Source organism: Malus sylvestris, chromosome 1 (genome assembly GCF_916048215.2).
Source record: "Malus sylvestris chromosome 1, drMalSylv7.2, whole genome shotgun sequence".
Taxonomy (NCBI): domain Eukaryota; kingdom Viridiplantae; phylum Streptophyta; class Magnoliopsida; order Rosales; family Rosaceae; genus Malus; species Malus sylvestris.
The window spans coordinates 12,513,193-12,529,606 of NC_062260.1; the positions used below are offsets into that span (position 1 = coordinate 12,513,193).

The 16,414-nt window shown below is 39.4% G+C and overlaps 1 protein-coding gene across 1 annotated transcript; it reads left to right on the top strand.

Annotated features, from left to right (window-relative positions):
* Positions 1 to 1,911: 1,911 nt before the first annotated feature.
* Positions 1,912 to 3,779, top strand: LOC126627907 (uncharacterized). Its single transcript, XM_050297476.1, has 3 exons — positions 1,912 to 2,128; positions 2,222 to 2,479; positions 2,556 to 3,779. The coding sequence occupies exons 1-3, from the start codon at positions 1,946 to 1,948 to the stop codon at positions 2,598 to 2,600; spliced, it is 486 nt and encodes a 161-aa protein (XP_050153433.1). The 5' UTR covers positions 1,912 to 1,945; the 3' UTR covers positions 2,601 to 3,779.
* Positions 3,780 to 16,414: the final 12,635 nt, after the last annotated feature.

Sequence of the window (16,414 nt, forward strand, 5' to 3'; positions counted from 1 at the left end):
AATTTCGCTGTTCCACACAATCGTGCAACCTTAATTCTCGTGCTTTTCAACCTCTTCACCTAGATTTCAAAAGATCTGTCATGATTATGAAATTCTTTCGATCGAATTTACCCTTCACCACTTTAAACCCAAACCTTTGATCTTTTTTCTTAATCGCCTATAAATACTCTGCCTAGCTTCATTTGAACCGTCACGCTTTCAAATTTCCAGAAATTATTGTCATTTTCTCTCAGCCTAGAAAAGAAACCAAACTTTGAAATCCAGAAACCTTCAAACCTTCATCAATGGCTGCCAATACCTTCATTACCAAGCTCGCCGAGGAATGTGACAAATGCCGAGACTTTATTGATCAGAACACCATCAATAACCTTTGATTCGAAGGTGATTTGAGCGCTTCCCACCAGATTCTGGAGCCACTCTTCAAGGACGACGTCCCAAAATCCATCACCAAAATGTTGAAGTTCCACTGCCTAGAACCTTTATTCCATGGGTATGATTGGTCGAAGTGGGAATCGACCAAACCCCAAGGAGCTTGGCCTTCGACCCCCACAACCTAGGCCATTTGGGTCAGTCAAATGGAGCCATACTTCAAAGGCTAATGGAAAACTCTTGACATCTTTGACGCCATTAAACTCTCGACCATTGAGATCAACATGGACTGAGAACTCTTAATGGCCGCCTTGAGTTTTTGATGTTCGGCCACCAACACCATGGTTCTCCATCTTGGCCCCATTGGTCCGATCATGCTAGATATCATGGCCATACTCGGCACCTTCCCCTCAGGTTTCCCAATTGATACTGCTTTTTCTCAGTATCAATTTGACCTAAATCTGAAAGCGATCTTCAACAAGCGTGCCGTCGAAACTTTAACGAAGGATGATCCGGAGCAGTTGAAAGAAGATGTACACAAGCTGTACAAAAACTTCTTCAACTATAGCACCCTGATTACCCATTTCACTAGCTCTGAGGGTGAAGCTCTCAAGAAGGACAAACACGAGGCCTTCTTGTTCTACTGGTACAATAAATTTATTTTTTGTACCAAGTTGAAGAAATGTTTGGCCGAGAACATGCCAGTGGCCGAAGCTCTAGCTAGTGCCCACGTCTTGCCCCTCAACCCGACCATCTTTACCAACCTTTCTCGGTGCTTGGTTAAGGCTTCTGCACACATCCGTACCGAAACGACTCGTTCTGGGTCTTTCAACTATGGATGTAGGCGTACTTCTGCACACTGAGGCCAGAAATCCCAAGCTTCAACTCTTCTAAAGTGATGGGCCTTCAACTGGCCTCGTACCCTGTTCTTGCTCATTTGGCTGAAGACGTCTTCAAGTACTTCTTCAGTCTTGAAGACTTGTCAGAAGACTAGTTTCTGGTCTGCCGCCACCAGAAATATCTATCTTTCATCAAGCTCCCTAGATCGACGTGGGAAAAAGCATAAAATGCCGACCTTCGACAGTCTTGGTGGTTGTTTGTCTTAGCTCATGACTTTCTCTTCAGTTGTGATACTCGACGGGCCAATTGAGAAGTCCACCATCCTTACTTCATGACCCGTCAATTGGGCTATCTCCAGGACTATCCTGTGCCACTCCTCACCTTTCGCCCACTCTTGAGCAGAGAACGCCTCTCCAGCTCCCCAGAGATGAAATATGATGACGCCGAGCGGTGCACTAAGTTCTTCGACCCAATACCCCAGAAACCCATTGTACCAACACTTTTGCTGACTAGTGGGATGCCTACGTCAAGGATTTCTTTGGTACTTTGGCCGAGGAAGTTTCAAAGAGACTTTTTGGCAATCAGCTGAAGAAGACTTTTGCTCTGAAATCCAAAGAAACGTCTCAAGGCATATATCTTTTACTTCTTTTGTTTATCTATTCAATTCGAACTTCGTTCTGACTCTGGTTTAGCTTTTCCAGATGGCCGTGCAATAAAAAAGGCCGAAGTGGTTGCAATGGTCGTGGCAAAAAAGAAACTAGTTCCTCTTCCAAGGAAAGCTACGACCGTCACACATTCTTTAGTCGAACCAACTCTAGTAGTGGCACCTGCTACATCGACAACACTGAGCAAGCGGCTTCGCCCAGAGGTCAAGACAACTGGTAACATCGCCCGGCCCCAAAAGCGTATTAAGATAAAGGTAAAGAAAGGAGAACGACAAATTCATGTTATTTCAAGTCAGACCACAGGAGCAACCACTTCTAGTGTCTCTCTTCTTTGTCTTGTTGTCTAGGTCTCGGCAACAGTACCGCGAGACCATTCTATCCCAACCACAGGTCAGGCGACCGTGGTCCAGCCCATCACACAAGCTGTTGTCGTGGTTGAACCAGTCATCATTCTAGTTGTCGAGGAACTTGTAACTTTGGAGGTGGTTATTACTCCTGCTGATGACGGCCCAGCAGCTGCTACTTTGGAAAAAACAACAACCACGACCAAGAAAAACTCTCCCCCTAATCTAAAGAAAGCTCAAGTGATCGTTCTAAAAAAAGAGGTATGACAATTTCCTTTAATGTTCTTTCATTTTAACTGTATCTTCCGATTAACAACCAATCTTCTTTTATGTTTAGGAGAACGAGAGTGAAGTACCCTCGCTGGTGAGGCGCTCTCAATAGGCTGAACTACCAACCACCAATCTTTAATCGGCGGTTGAGGCAGCTGGCCTGGTCGTCCCTCATGTGGGTGAAGTAAGTTCAGGACATCAAGCGGCGCCTCATGTCGAGCCAGAAACGACGGCAGATAGACCCGTTCATCCCCAGGACCAGAATCTCGGCATTCCTCCTCAGGAGGTTACTTCTACCTTTGTAAGACTTATCATCATTTTCTTTTATTAATTTCCTGCCTTAGAACTCTAAATGAAGAAAAAACATTAAATGTTAGGTGCCCAATCGCTCATTTCACTAAAAAATTCTATGCGTTGAAGATCGTTATTTAATTTCCTGGCCACCTTAATGGCCATCAAACATAGATAACCTTCATCGGCCGCATGAATTAAAAGGTTGCCTTAAACACTGGGCTCAGCCATTAAGCTTTCTGGGTTCAAGTAATGAACCAGCAGACATGGCTGAAGTCTCTTCTCAACAGGTTTAACATAACTTCCTTATCTGCCATCCTTTTGATTTCTCTTATCTAACAACTCTTTTTGTGTAACCTTTATGGGAGGTCGAGCTTGACACCCTCATCTTCTGCACTTCTGGGACGGTTGGGCCTTCTACAACCACAACTGAGTCTAGAGCCCTCGCCAAGCTGCATGAGCTTCTGTCTCTCTCGGCCTTGTAAATCCTACAATGTAATGGTCTCAACTCTGTGGGAGAGTGTTTCAATGACCTTGCATTCTGACGGCCCACTGAGCAACGAGTATGTTGTTCATTTGTCGTCTGTCCTGGAGAGAACTTGACAATATTTCATTATTTTCGAGAAGGCTATCCAAGCAGAGCCAAAGCTCAAGGCAATAAAGGTGAAGAAGGAAAGACTGGCCGAGCTTGACCATCAAATCACCGATCTTCAACATCACAGGTCGACCGTTGCTTCTAAGCTTGAAAAAGATTTTGAGTCAAACAAACCTCGACTAGCAGAGCACGTGGTTGATGCGAAGCAAATACAGCAACTAAAGCTTGACAAAAGAAAGCGACAGGCTGAGGTTACAATGGGTGAGGCGAACTGGTTAGAACTGAAAGCTACTTTTGAATCTTTTCTTCCCTCGACTCCCTAGGATTTTATTTTTATTTGTAAGTTGGTCGACTTTTGTAATTTTGCTTGTACATTTTTTGAAAATCAATTAAGTAAAATTTTTATTCTTGCATTTCCTAAGTGATCGGATAATATTTCCTTAAGAATTTCCCATTGATCGGTAATTTATGAACAAAACCAGTCTGATCCTTGAGGTGGTATGCCCCATTGCCGATAACTTTATGGACAATGAATGGTCATTCCCTATTCGGCGACCATTTCCCAAATCTAAGATCTTTAATCCATGTTGGCAACACTGTTGTCCATACTAATTCACCTTCGCTGAACATCTTTTGCCTAACCCTTCGATTATAAGCTCGTTTGGCAATCTTTTTCTACGCCACTAGTAAGTTATAAGCATCGAGCCAAGCTTTCTCCAAATCCTCCAAGCCTTGCCTCATGGCCTGACTATACTCACCACTGAAAAAACTGCTTTGTTCGATAACTCGTAACGAGTTTATGCTTAGCTCGACCGGTAGCATCACGTCGTGTCCGTAAGTTAGCGTATATGGGGTCATCCTTGTTGCTGATCAGAGTGAAGTTCGACATGTCCATAATACCTCATTTAACTTCAAATGCCACATACTAGGCTTTTTCTTTTATCATTTTCTCAAGGATACCGATTAAAACTTTATTACTTATTTCAACCTATCCGTTTGCTTGTGAATTATACGGCGTGCACTGATCGAGCCGAATTTTCAAACTCGCCGCATATTCTTTAAACATGTTGGCTGTAAAAATCATGTCGTTGTCCGTTATAATCAAGCCGAATTTCTTTAGATGTTAACTCAACGTATGATTTCACTTCGACCTACTTGGTGAAGTAATCAGTTGCTACGAGTATCCATGCATGCTTTGCTGCTCCGAAAGACGGCGTAATCTTGCCGATTACATCCATCGCCCATCCTCTAAACGGCTATGGCTTGGTAACCAAGTGAAGTAAGTCGGCCGGGACCCTCTGTATGGGTCCATGGATTTAACATTGTAGACAACCTCGCGCGTATTCAATGCAATCTTTTAACATGCTTGGCCAAAAATAACCGTGTCGATGGAGCAACCATCGTGTTTTGCATCCGGATTGATCTAAGTGTACTTTTGTAATAGCTTGGGCGGCCTCTTCCGAGCTGAGGCACAATAACAACAGATTGTCTTCACCTTTTCGGTATAGTTCATTTTGATACATTAAGTAATTCGTGGCATGTACCCTCGTCTTGCGATCATGTTTGCCACTGGGATTATCAAGATACTACATAATTAATCTTCTCCCGTCGTCTGGTAATGTCTTGACCGTGTAAATATCTATAAGATTCTCTCGTTCCAACAACGAAGGTAGGGACATAACTTGTGTACAAATTATGTGGTCGTGTTAGAGAACTTGTTGATTAACCAAGGTCGAGTGTGGTCGTCGCATTACTGGTATGTCTCGACCTAGTTCGCCCCCCAAGAGTTGTGCTCCGAAGGCTATTTGAGCCAACTCGTCTGCATCGGTATTTCAAACTCATGAGATAGGTTTGAATGTAATGCCTACAAACCATTCGGCTAAATAGCTAGCAACCATATGGTAGGGTGCTAGAGTACAACTCATGCAAAGAAAAGTCTTATTAAGCTCGTTAATCACAAGTTCTGAAACACCAAGGATGAGCACGCGGGCTACCCTCAAGTCGTTAAGGACATTAAGGCCGATGATGAGGGCTTTATATTTGGCCTGATTATTTGTACAGTCAAAATCCAACTTGAGAAAAAAAAATACCATCGATAGTGATCAGGGGACTAGATGATGATTTCCAACACCGACCGAGGTCAAGGTACTAGAGCCATCAAAATACAGCGTCCAATAATTATCACGTGTTTTCACCATGCCAATTGCGATGTCGTTGCCCCTAAAACCGTATAGGGAGGGATGTTGAGCTAAGAAATCGGCTAGCGCCTATCTTTTGATAACTTTTTGGGGCATGTATTGCAAATTTAATTCGGACAATGCCATTGTTCATTTCCCAATTTGACCTTTTACTATCAGCCAAGTGAGCATATAGTGAATAATATCTGTCTGGGCGATGACCTGGGTAACAGAAGAGAGCATGAAATGCTTGAGCTTAGACGCAGTGAAGAATAAGGCCAACAGAGTTTCTCGACGTTTGAATAATTTATCTCAACTAAGTTAAGATTTTGATTAAGATAAAAATGGCTTGCTCCTGCCCAGTGTCGTTGTCTTACGCAAGACGACAGCTAATGGACTCTTCGGCAGTCGAGATATACAACTTAAGAGGTTTACCGCACCGAGGTGGCACAAGGACATGTGGGGTAGTAAGGGAGACCTTGATTTGTGTGAAAGCAGCCTGATGCTCTTCATGCCATTCAAATATGTCGGAATCCTTAAGTTTCAAGAGCATGGATGAGGCCTTCATTTTCCCCACCAAGTTAGAAATGAAATGGCGGAGGAAATTGATTTTATTGAGTAAGGATTGTAATTGCTTCTTGGTTGTCGAGGGTGGAGCATTAATGATTACTTGAGATTTATTCTCATCCACCTCGATGTCATCATAATAGCAACCTTGAATCATATTAGCTTCAAACGGCTGATTGTCGGCCGAATGAACTACGACTGATTTGCCATATACTCAGTCTTTGAATCGACTATAAAAAATGCGGTCATGTGATTTCGACCTACTATATTCACCTCTAAATGAAGCACTCCATTAGTTTGAGATTTGTCGCTAACAAAGCTACTCATGGTTACCTTTGATGGAATAAGTTCGTCGTTGGACCGACGTAGTGTTTTCATGATAGAAACATGCATGATGTTAACCGTTGCTCCACAGTTGACAAAAATATTGGAAATCAAGTATCCTTCAATATGGAATGTGACATACAACGACTTCAAATGAGATTAACAGATGAAGAACGGGGAAAAAGTTCGGCAAAAGCTTCTCTAAGTTTATCCTCCTTGCTTGCTTGCTTGTTCAATCTTTTCAGTGGCCACATAATCTACTTGCAAGGCCTCCTTAGCAACCCTATCACCGTCCAAGAAATTTTCTTGGGAGGTGGTTAGCCGAAACTCGACAGGTAAGACATGGACCATGCTGATTTCCATGTTGTCGAGGACCGAAAGTCCCATCGGGTCGTGATCTTCATCCTTTGGATTTTTGGGCGAGGTATCTTGTTTATGGACATTAGTCGCTTGATCTTCTTCGGTTGTCGCGAGAATACGTTCCTGTGGCATGTTCTCCAAAGTCATTTCGTTCTGAATGTCGATCTCAGGCTCGTTTGGCGTTGAGACTTGCTCTTGCTCTTGTGAAACCTTGTGAGTCCGCTCCTGATATGCGATGTGGGTGTCTTTCGTGTCTAGGTAAGCGTCTAATCACACCATGTGTTCTTTTTCATTGGCCGTAAGGTCGAAGAGGGACACGACCAAGAAAACTTCAAAATGATATCGCAAATACTAGAGATCCTCAAGAGAGAAGGGGAGATTAGCAACATCAATATCAGTATATGGGTCTACCTCAATGTTGAGAACTCAGGCCTTGCGTATATGTTAGAACCTAGCCTTCATTCCTGGATTTGTGGTCTTTTGGATGATCTGCTCGACATCGGAGCACGTTAGTGCTATATCAAGAACCTCTTGGCATGTTTTTGCCAAGCTGTACAGGTTATTCGCCGAATGCTTCTTTTGAAAATCCTACATGTATTCCAAAGCTTCACCGAGAAACGGTGGGTGGAGATTCCTTCAGATTGTAATTAATGGCTCTTGTGGGGGTAATGGAGGGAGTTTGCTTTCGGTTTTCTTCCGGAAGTGCTCGAGGTGAGCTTTCATCTTCCCAGGCCTAAGAATGAGTTTGATTCGCTTCTTGGATTCTTCAATTGTGGTTTCAAAATCGCGATTAATGATTCGTTTCTTGGATTCTTCAATTGTGGTTTCAAAATCGCGATCGATCACCTTTTTTCCTTGAAGCAACTCAGCCATGATTGCTGGAGGTTGTCGGTTATCTTCGTTACCCACCATTTCTTTCGGCTACTTTTTGTTAACCGAGATGGCCTGAGCCATTCGTCTGCGAGCCATATAGTATATTCATTGGCGCCGATGTTTCTATGATTTGAACAACGCAATATATACACCAGTAAATGAGTTGTACTTATACCAACGCTGGTCACATGGCTCAAGTGGCTTAAAGGTTTGCTGGTAATCCTGAGCTACTAGAGTTACGCACATAATATTCTTCATTGTAAAATGGTGCGTCGAAATCAAGTCGCCGTCTAGCCGAAGACGGCTTACTATTCTGTGTTTAAGGGTCGAGCCTGTCGAAAACTTTCTAGCGCTGGCCTGCACCAAGCACTTTTTGAGATGTTGCAGCTCTAGGTGTTGGTTGCGGTGTTTGAACTAGACGTGGATTTTCATTTAGCTCAGTTAAGATGATGTTTGATTTACACTGATTACATAAAACCATCGGCCCGTCAGTTTCCTCTACGCTGGAGTTCGACATTGACTCGCCATAAGCTGGGTTGGAAAAGTTTGTAGGTGGCTCGTTGGTAGATAAATCAATTTTCAATCGTGGCCGAAAGTTCCGCTTAAGGATGAACCGCGTTAGGATGAACTCAGTTTTTCCCTTGTCCCTGGGTAAATGAGCATCTACCATGCTTACCGTCACCGAAGGGAAATGATTGGCGTCGACGATCATTTATTTTTCGGGAAACTTAAGTTTACCATTGTTGATCTAGCTCTGGATCCAGCTCTATTTGTTGTATGCTTGTTCGAGTTGTGGTACTTATAATACGTCTTTCCCTTCAAATCTTCGGCCTTGGGAATATTATGCCCTGGCTGAAGCTTGACAATTTTTGCAAGTAACAACTGGTCAAAGATAACGTCGACCTTGGTGATGTTGAAAATATAGACCTTTGATGTCTTAACGGTGGCTTCCATAGAGGCCGAGCGGTTTTTGACATCTTTAGAGTTGGCGTGACCTAACGCTTGGTACACGCATGGTTTATCAATGACTATTTTGGTTGCATCTATACTAGCATATTGAGACTCCTCACCATCGTCAGATGCATTAATTACCGTTGGGTTCTTGTTAATTGTCCCTCTGGTTGGGGACTTCGAGATCTTTTTTTCTCGGAGCAAGTAATCATATTACTCGACATGTTAAGCCAATTCGTACTTATCTCGAGAGTTTACCTCCAATAATTTCTTTTTGTACTTTATATCCAGGCCATTTATGGCAAGCCTAACAAACTCAACTTCAGGGAGGGGTACTCGGCACTAGTTTCGTGCCGACTTAAATCTCGTAAGATAGTCCATTGGTGACTTGTCAGATGATTAAGCCATCCTGGCCAAAGAAGAGACTGACATTTCCATCCCTGGCCGATAGACTTGTTGATGAAATTTCTTTACTAATTCCTCCCAGCTTTGGATGAAGTTGGGTGGAAGGTTGATGTACCATGCTAATGCTGAGCCGGTCAATGAGAAATTGAACAGTCGTAGTTTATGAAAGTCATTGTTGACATCTCCATATTGAACGGTGAATCGAGCCACGTGTTCTAATGAAGATAAAGATGATTCTCCAGCGAAAAGGCTAAAGTCTGGAATCTTGAACCCCTTAGGATACTTGAACCTTTCTACAAAGGTTGGTATGGGTGAATGAATTTTGGAAACTTCGGCCCCTTTTTTAAAGCCGAATCAATTATCCTCTGGACTTCGACCATGTCAACAGATGTTGTTTCTGCTCCTTGGTCAAATTTGTCCGATCTGCTACTTGATCCACCACTTTTCTCTAAGTCAATCATTTTAAGCCGAGCAGATCCTATCTCGACCTGTATCACTGGCAAGGGGTTATTCTTTAGAAGAGGCTGCCTGGATCAATTGGTGGGTCCAATGTCATGGAATTTACTAACCAGAACTTCGAGCAATCTATTGTGCACAACGCTATTATCACACATTTCTTCAAGTATGCTCTTTAATTCTTGGTTGAACATTTGCTCAAATTACAGGGATTGCTTTTCAAATCGTCCTCGGAGAAAAGATCTAGATGGTGGATCGGATGCCTTATCACCATCCTCATCACAATCCTTCATTAATCCTTCAACAAAAATGCCTTTTGTCATTTTGGTGGGGATTTCTACATCACGGGTCTAACTGCCGAGATTAACTTCATTTTCTCGGCATGTTGCACTTGTGGCTTCAGGTGTCATAGTAGCAGAAGGATTATGTGCATGTGGCAAGCCATCTTGTCCTGGGCTTTGGACTGTAGGTGGAAGATTAGTCGTTGACTTATCCATGACTGTTTTCTTTTTTATTGACTATGTTTCAATGGTCATGAACTTCGTAGTTTTAGCATTGGGTCCTACCAAGCATGCCAACATGTTGACCATAAAAACAACTAAGCCTACATAGCGCGTAGACCGAGTAATTAATAAGCTAACTACATCATTTGATTGTGTGGGAGGCATGCCAACTCGTCGGCTGGGGAGTAAAAAATGTTGATGTGGAGTTGGGCGCACTGCTGATTTCTCCATCTTGTGACTACGGTCGAGGAAGGAACATGTCTCAGCCTTCAGGTTCTAGAGCCTGAAGACAAGGCTGCTAGTTCTGCAAAGTTCACAAATCGTCAGTGTCGGGTTCGGTCTCGGTAATTATATTTTCGAGAGTATAAGTACGCTGAACTGGTACCAGACTATATGGACACAAATACTCGAAAGAGATAAATGTCTTCATCGCAAATATGGTTCGGCCGTCGAAGTGCCGAACTCTAAAATGTACTTGTGAATATCTAATCATAAAATAAAACTCGGCTTTCAATGTGCCGAGCATGGTAACCTGGTAACACATCACTAAGCCAAAAAGGCTAATAAGCTAACCTTTACCAATAAGGACTTGAAAATCCTTGTCGACTAAGACTTGGATAATAACCATTCGACCTCGAAGTAGTTTTGTCTATCCAAATTGAAGGTGTTCCTTGATCGGCTGATTCTACAGCTCCAGTGTTGTCTATCCAAACTGAAGATGTCGCTGGTTGCCTTCACAGTGCTGTTTATCCAAACTGAAGATGTGTTGGTGGGAAGAAAGGAGAAGAGGGTAAAATCTTAAGGTTGTTAAGAAGCTTTGCGCGGGGCAATGTGTGTTGATTTGGAGAGGCTTGAATAATGCACTCCCTTCTCTATTTATAGCAGCGAACCCCCCTATAGGACTTTGAACCAAGCTCATTAATGAACCAGATTCATTGCCTAGTTTTAAGCATCTTCAACTTTTAGACTTCTTCTTGTACTAGGGTTCGGCTACCTCTCTTTTATCTAAACCAATCTTTCTCGCAATAGGATTCGGCCGACCTTGGATGGATAGCCCATGACAAAATTCTAGATGAATGTTATGGGGCCGAGAATTACTCTCACTTGGGCCCAAAATAATATTTTGGGCCCAAACAATTAATACAAACGATAATGTGAAATTCCGTCCCTGAATTTCACTATTTAAATTTCGTATTTCATAGTGTTGCGACGAGTTTACATTTTAGGCGTATAATTTTTTGAAATTGTAAAAAGATAAAAATGCCCTTGTTCGACATGCGGAGCTTTAAGTGAATATTTTAGATCCTTCCATATTTTTCTACATTTCTTGACATATTTGGATAGTACGTGTTGCTATGAACACGTGGGTGCAAACGAAACGAAATTTGAATCTAGAATGAAGATCCTGAGAAGCTTGGAAGTCAAGGGGCATTTTGGTTTACCATTAATTGGGCAATTTTTCCTTGTCTTTCCTGGCTTTGGTGTGTGTGGGACCCAAGGACCCAATCTCATTTTTCCGGATTTTTCTTCATTTCTCTTTGAGTAAATTGTACCAATGGTCCCTTAACTAAAAATACGTTACCATTCATCTATCAACTCATCAAAACGTGAAGCTAGGGTCCTTTTTGTCAACTCCGTTAGAACTTCCACCAAAATGAGTCACGTGCTATGCATGTGTGGCTAAATCAAGGGCAAATATAAAAAATCAAATACAAAAAATTATATCAATGGTCCCTCAACTTTAATTCAACTGGAGAAACAGTCCCTCAACTTTAACTCAATTATAGCAATGATCCTTCCAACATAACTCATTTCGATAGAATTCTGACAGAGTTGACGAAAATGACCACAGCTACACATTTGATGAGTTTAGAGACCAATAGTGATGAATTTTTAGTTGATGGACCATTACTCTAATTTGATTAAAGTTGAGAGACTATTGTTACAATTTACTCTTTCTCTTTTTCTTCTTGGTCTCTCCATCTCTCTCTCATCTCACTCTTGAACTCTCTCTCCCATTTCCTTCTCGTGCAACCAAATCACCACAAGCACCACCAAACTTTGCTTGGTTGAACACCAAACAACCATCAAATCCCATCTTCCCCCATATTTCTTTCATTTCCAATTATACAGGGTCTTAGGGTTGTGTTAGAGTGGCAAGGCGGGAGGGGTTTTGGGTATGGCCGATGACGAGGGTGGTCGGGAACAACCGAATATGAGAGAGAGGTGTGGTGGTAATTCCGCGGCAAGTTAGGTGGTCGAGGAAGGGTCTGAAGATTTTCCAAGGGGAATGGAAGTTCTTGGTATTTAGAGTTTTTAAAATTTTAATTTTTTTTTTCAAATGATAAATTTGTTAGATTAGCCACCTACGGAGTTTGAACTCACGTCGTCATGCAAGAATTTAACATCTTTTGATAAAGGGCCAATTGCTTAAAATTTTAATTATTCAAATATCTTTTTTATTTTTTCGATTGAATTTCTAATTAATTTTAAACATAATAAAGAAATAATTTTTTTTTTCAAATCCACACGGGCATCACAATAGTGGAGTGAAGTGCCCCACAATGTGTCATGTCAGCACACTAACAAATTTTGTAACGGAATGCAAACAAAAGGATGCCATTGATTTGCAAAGCTCAAATTCAGGAATGACATTGGTCAATTTTCAACTTAGGGACCATCTTTATGCAATGGATTAATTTCAAGGACCATTTGTGATAAAAACCCAAAAAAAAAAATAGACAAACCCACGAGAGAGAGAGAGAGAGGGAGAGAGAGAGAGATATGTGCCAGGGCGTGAGCGTGTCTAGCGTGTTATATGTGAAATGTAGCAATTGTTCTTTATGTTCTTATTATTAGATAAAGTTATTAGATTGCTTTTAGTTAAAATTTAAACTTTTGAAGTCCTTTTAATTAGTTTTCCATAAAAAATTTGCACTCAACACTAAACATGTTCAAAGTTGAACTCGATTATCACTTCAATTATTGAATATTAATTTGGTCACATATCCTGATTTGTCATTGTTTAGGAACATGTTTAACTTAGCATTTAGTTGACTCATTAGCTTTTTGGCTCTATATGTTCATTTCTCTATTTAATTTCTTTATGGACTCGTTTAGTTCGTCGAACTATACTGGTTAATTTAGTCAAATTAATAGACTAATTTGAGCATCTGAGAATACTGACTAGATGTATCAAGTTAGGATTCCCCCGGTAGAAAAGTGGGTGATGGATTGGCCCTTTCACTCAGTGGATCTTCATCTCTTTGGCAAACACTAAGAAAAATTATTAGGACCTTGAAGATCAAAGAATTTCAGAGAGAACAATGAAGGAGAAGAAGATTATATTCAAAGCTTTGAGAAAATGTATTTAACCAAATTTACAGAAATGATAGCTATACAATTCTTTATATAGCTATATATCTCAATTACAACATTACCCCTCTAACAATACTAACATACTTAAACACTAGAATAATGCCATGTGACATTTATGTTATTTCTGTTATATCAGTTATTACTCCCCCCTCAAACTAAACTTGGAGTATCCAAGTGAAGTTTGAACTAGCTAGGCTTTTGAAACTAATCTGGAGTTGTGAGATTGAGATGTCTGCAATGCTTCAAGAACATTCGACTATGCAATCCTTTTGTAAAAACATCTACAATCTATTCTTTAGTGGGTATATATTGAACAATTAAGTCCCCTTTCTGTACTCTTTCTCGAACAAAATGGTAATCCGTGTCAAGATGCTTGATTTTTTAATGAAAGATAGGATTTGAGCTTAAAGCTAATGCACTTAAGTTGTTACAGTGAAGTAATGGGGGAACTAAAATCACTTGATGCATATCTTTAAACAAAGATCGAATCCAACATAAATCTGTTGTAGAATGTGCTAAGGCCTTGTACTCAGCTTCTGTTGAACTTCGAGATATGGTAGACTGCTGTTTAGACTGCCATGAGATTGGATTATTGATAGGGATTTTACAATACACGCAAACGGGCTAAAAACTCCTATAATACTTGCAAGAATGACAAGATTATTGTAGTATAAACGGATCTTGCAAGGTCGTTCTCCACATGGATTATTAAATAAATCGAAGCAAATCAAATTCCAATTAATTGTTGTAAAGCAGAAAGTTGAGATGATTGATTTTATAACCTACTTAAATTAAAAACGAATTTAATTAATAAAAGTAAACTAACCTGCAAGATGAAGAAAAAGAAAATAGTTTTAGAGAAATTAAATTAAAAAAACACTAGGGATCTGCCGTCACCTTAACAATCCTATATAGTTCTCTCAATTACTTATAATCTATACATGCATATTTCGAATGTTAGGTTTTCCTAATATATGCTTACTTGGAACCCCAACATAGAGCGTATATCAAACATACAATTCGTCTGTGGTATTCAGATCAAATCTAAACATGCATGACTCATTAAGTTCTGTGAAACCTTTTGAAAAACCATGCAACCCTTATGACGTGGTATTCATTCTAAGTGAACTTGCACATATTAATCACAAGAAACCTTCGTCAATTTCAGGACTGACCTCCGACCAAAATTGCATCAAATTACTTTTCTAAATATCCTAATGGTGATCAAGTATCAAGATAATTAGAGAGTTTAAATCAGTGATTAACAACTCGAAAACGTGCATGCATATAATCATAAGCAAATTGAAGAGAAACTATATATTATTGCTAAGGCATGTGGCCTCACCCTAGCAAAAGGAATTAGTTACGCATATTCATAATTGAAATCATAGAAAATATTATTAAGAATGAAAGGAATGAAAACACCTTAAAGTAGAAAATCTCCAAGAACCCTAGCAATTACTCTCTGTCTTCAAAGTTGCGTAAAAGAAAAGCGTATAGAAAAACTAAGGACAACAAAAGCCTTAAAATCCCCTCTAGCTATAGCACAAACCCTAAAATGTAGTCTTTTTCTCCAATTAGGAAACTAAATAATAAAATAAAATAACTTAGAAAATAGAGTCCTAATTAAGCTAGGAGAATCTGCACATAAACTTAGACCCGGCAGTTTCTGACACGACACGAAAACGACACGAAAATAACGGGTTTCGGGTCAACACGATAACTTATCGGGTCATTATCGGGTGACCCGTTAAGAACCCGTTAATAACGGATTCATAACGGGTATACACACGGGTAACACGTGGGTATCCCGTTTCGACCCATTAAGAAAAAAATTATTTTGATAATTTTAAAGTTTAATTACTAAAAGATTTATTATAAAATACAATAGCCATATTAATATATACAATATATTCTATATTAAATATATAGTTTTGTATTATTATTCTATATAAGTTTAAAAAAAAAAAAGTTTTAGTCATTATTTATTTTTATTATGAGAGTTCCTTATTATCATTATTAGGATAAATTTTACTTAACATGTTGTTGTCCAAAATTAAAATAAACTAATATAGTATTTGTATAGGCAAGAACTAAGAAGACATATATACAAGTATGAAAAATGTGAAAGAGTATATAAACACTCGTGATTCATCATTATTCCTCCACGAGTAGATAATGGTTATACTTACATTATAGTTTAGATTTTTAAAATCCTCCAAACCTTTATGAATAATGTTTTTTATTTGAAGGCAAAATTAAAAAAATTAATAATAATTATTGTAGAAGTGTAAAAAAATGTGAAACAAATATACAATCACTCATAGTGACAAACTTTACAACTTTCATGAAGGGGTCTGCTTTGAAATCCAACAATATAATTCATAAACCTTAAATTTATATTTAACCGTCGATTGCCATTTACACTTTATTCTTCTTACTGAATTTCATTTTAAAATTTTCTTTTTTGAAAACATGATCATCTGGCGGATGTAAGAAGATGAACGGTTTAGATCTTTGATATCACATTTCGATATTTACGATTAACTGAAATATGAGTCGATGTCATATAGTTTGTAGAAACTTTATAAACATCAAGCAATATTTTCACTAACCGTAAAACTCTAAATATAATATCAACGATCCAAACCGTTCATCTTCCTGCATCCTCTAATAGATCAAGTTTTCAAAAAAGAAAATCTGAAAAAAACAAAATTTGATGAGAACAATGAAGTGTTAATGTAAACAACAATCAACGGTTAAATTTTGATCTATGATTTATATGATTATAGTGGCGAATTTCGAAATTAAGCTCTTCATGAAAGTTGTAAAGCTTGTCATTCTGAGCGTTTATATATTTTTTCTATATTTTTTTACACTTCTAAATTAATTAAAAAACTATTAAAGACTTTAGGTAAGTGAAAATATACTTAAAAGAAAAATGCGTTTTTATGTTTTGGATGTGACAATATGGTATGTATATACTTATTTAGTATTATGTTTTTCATTTGATTATTTATTGGTTTAAAATATATTTTCCTTAATG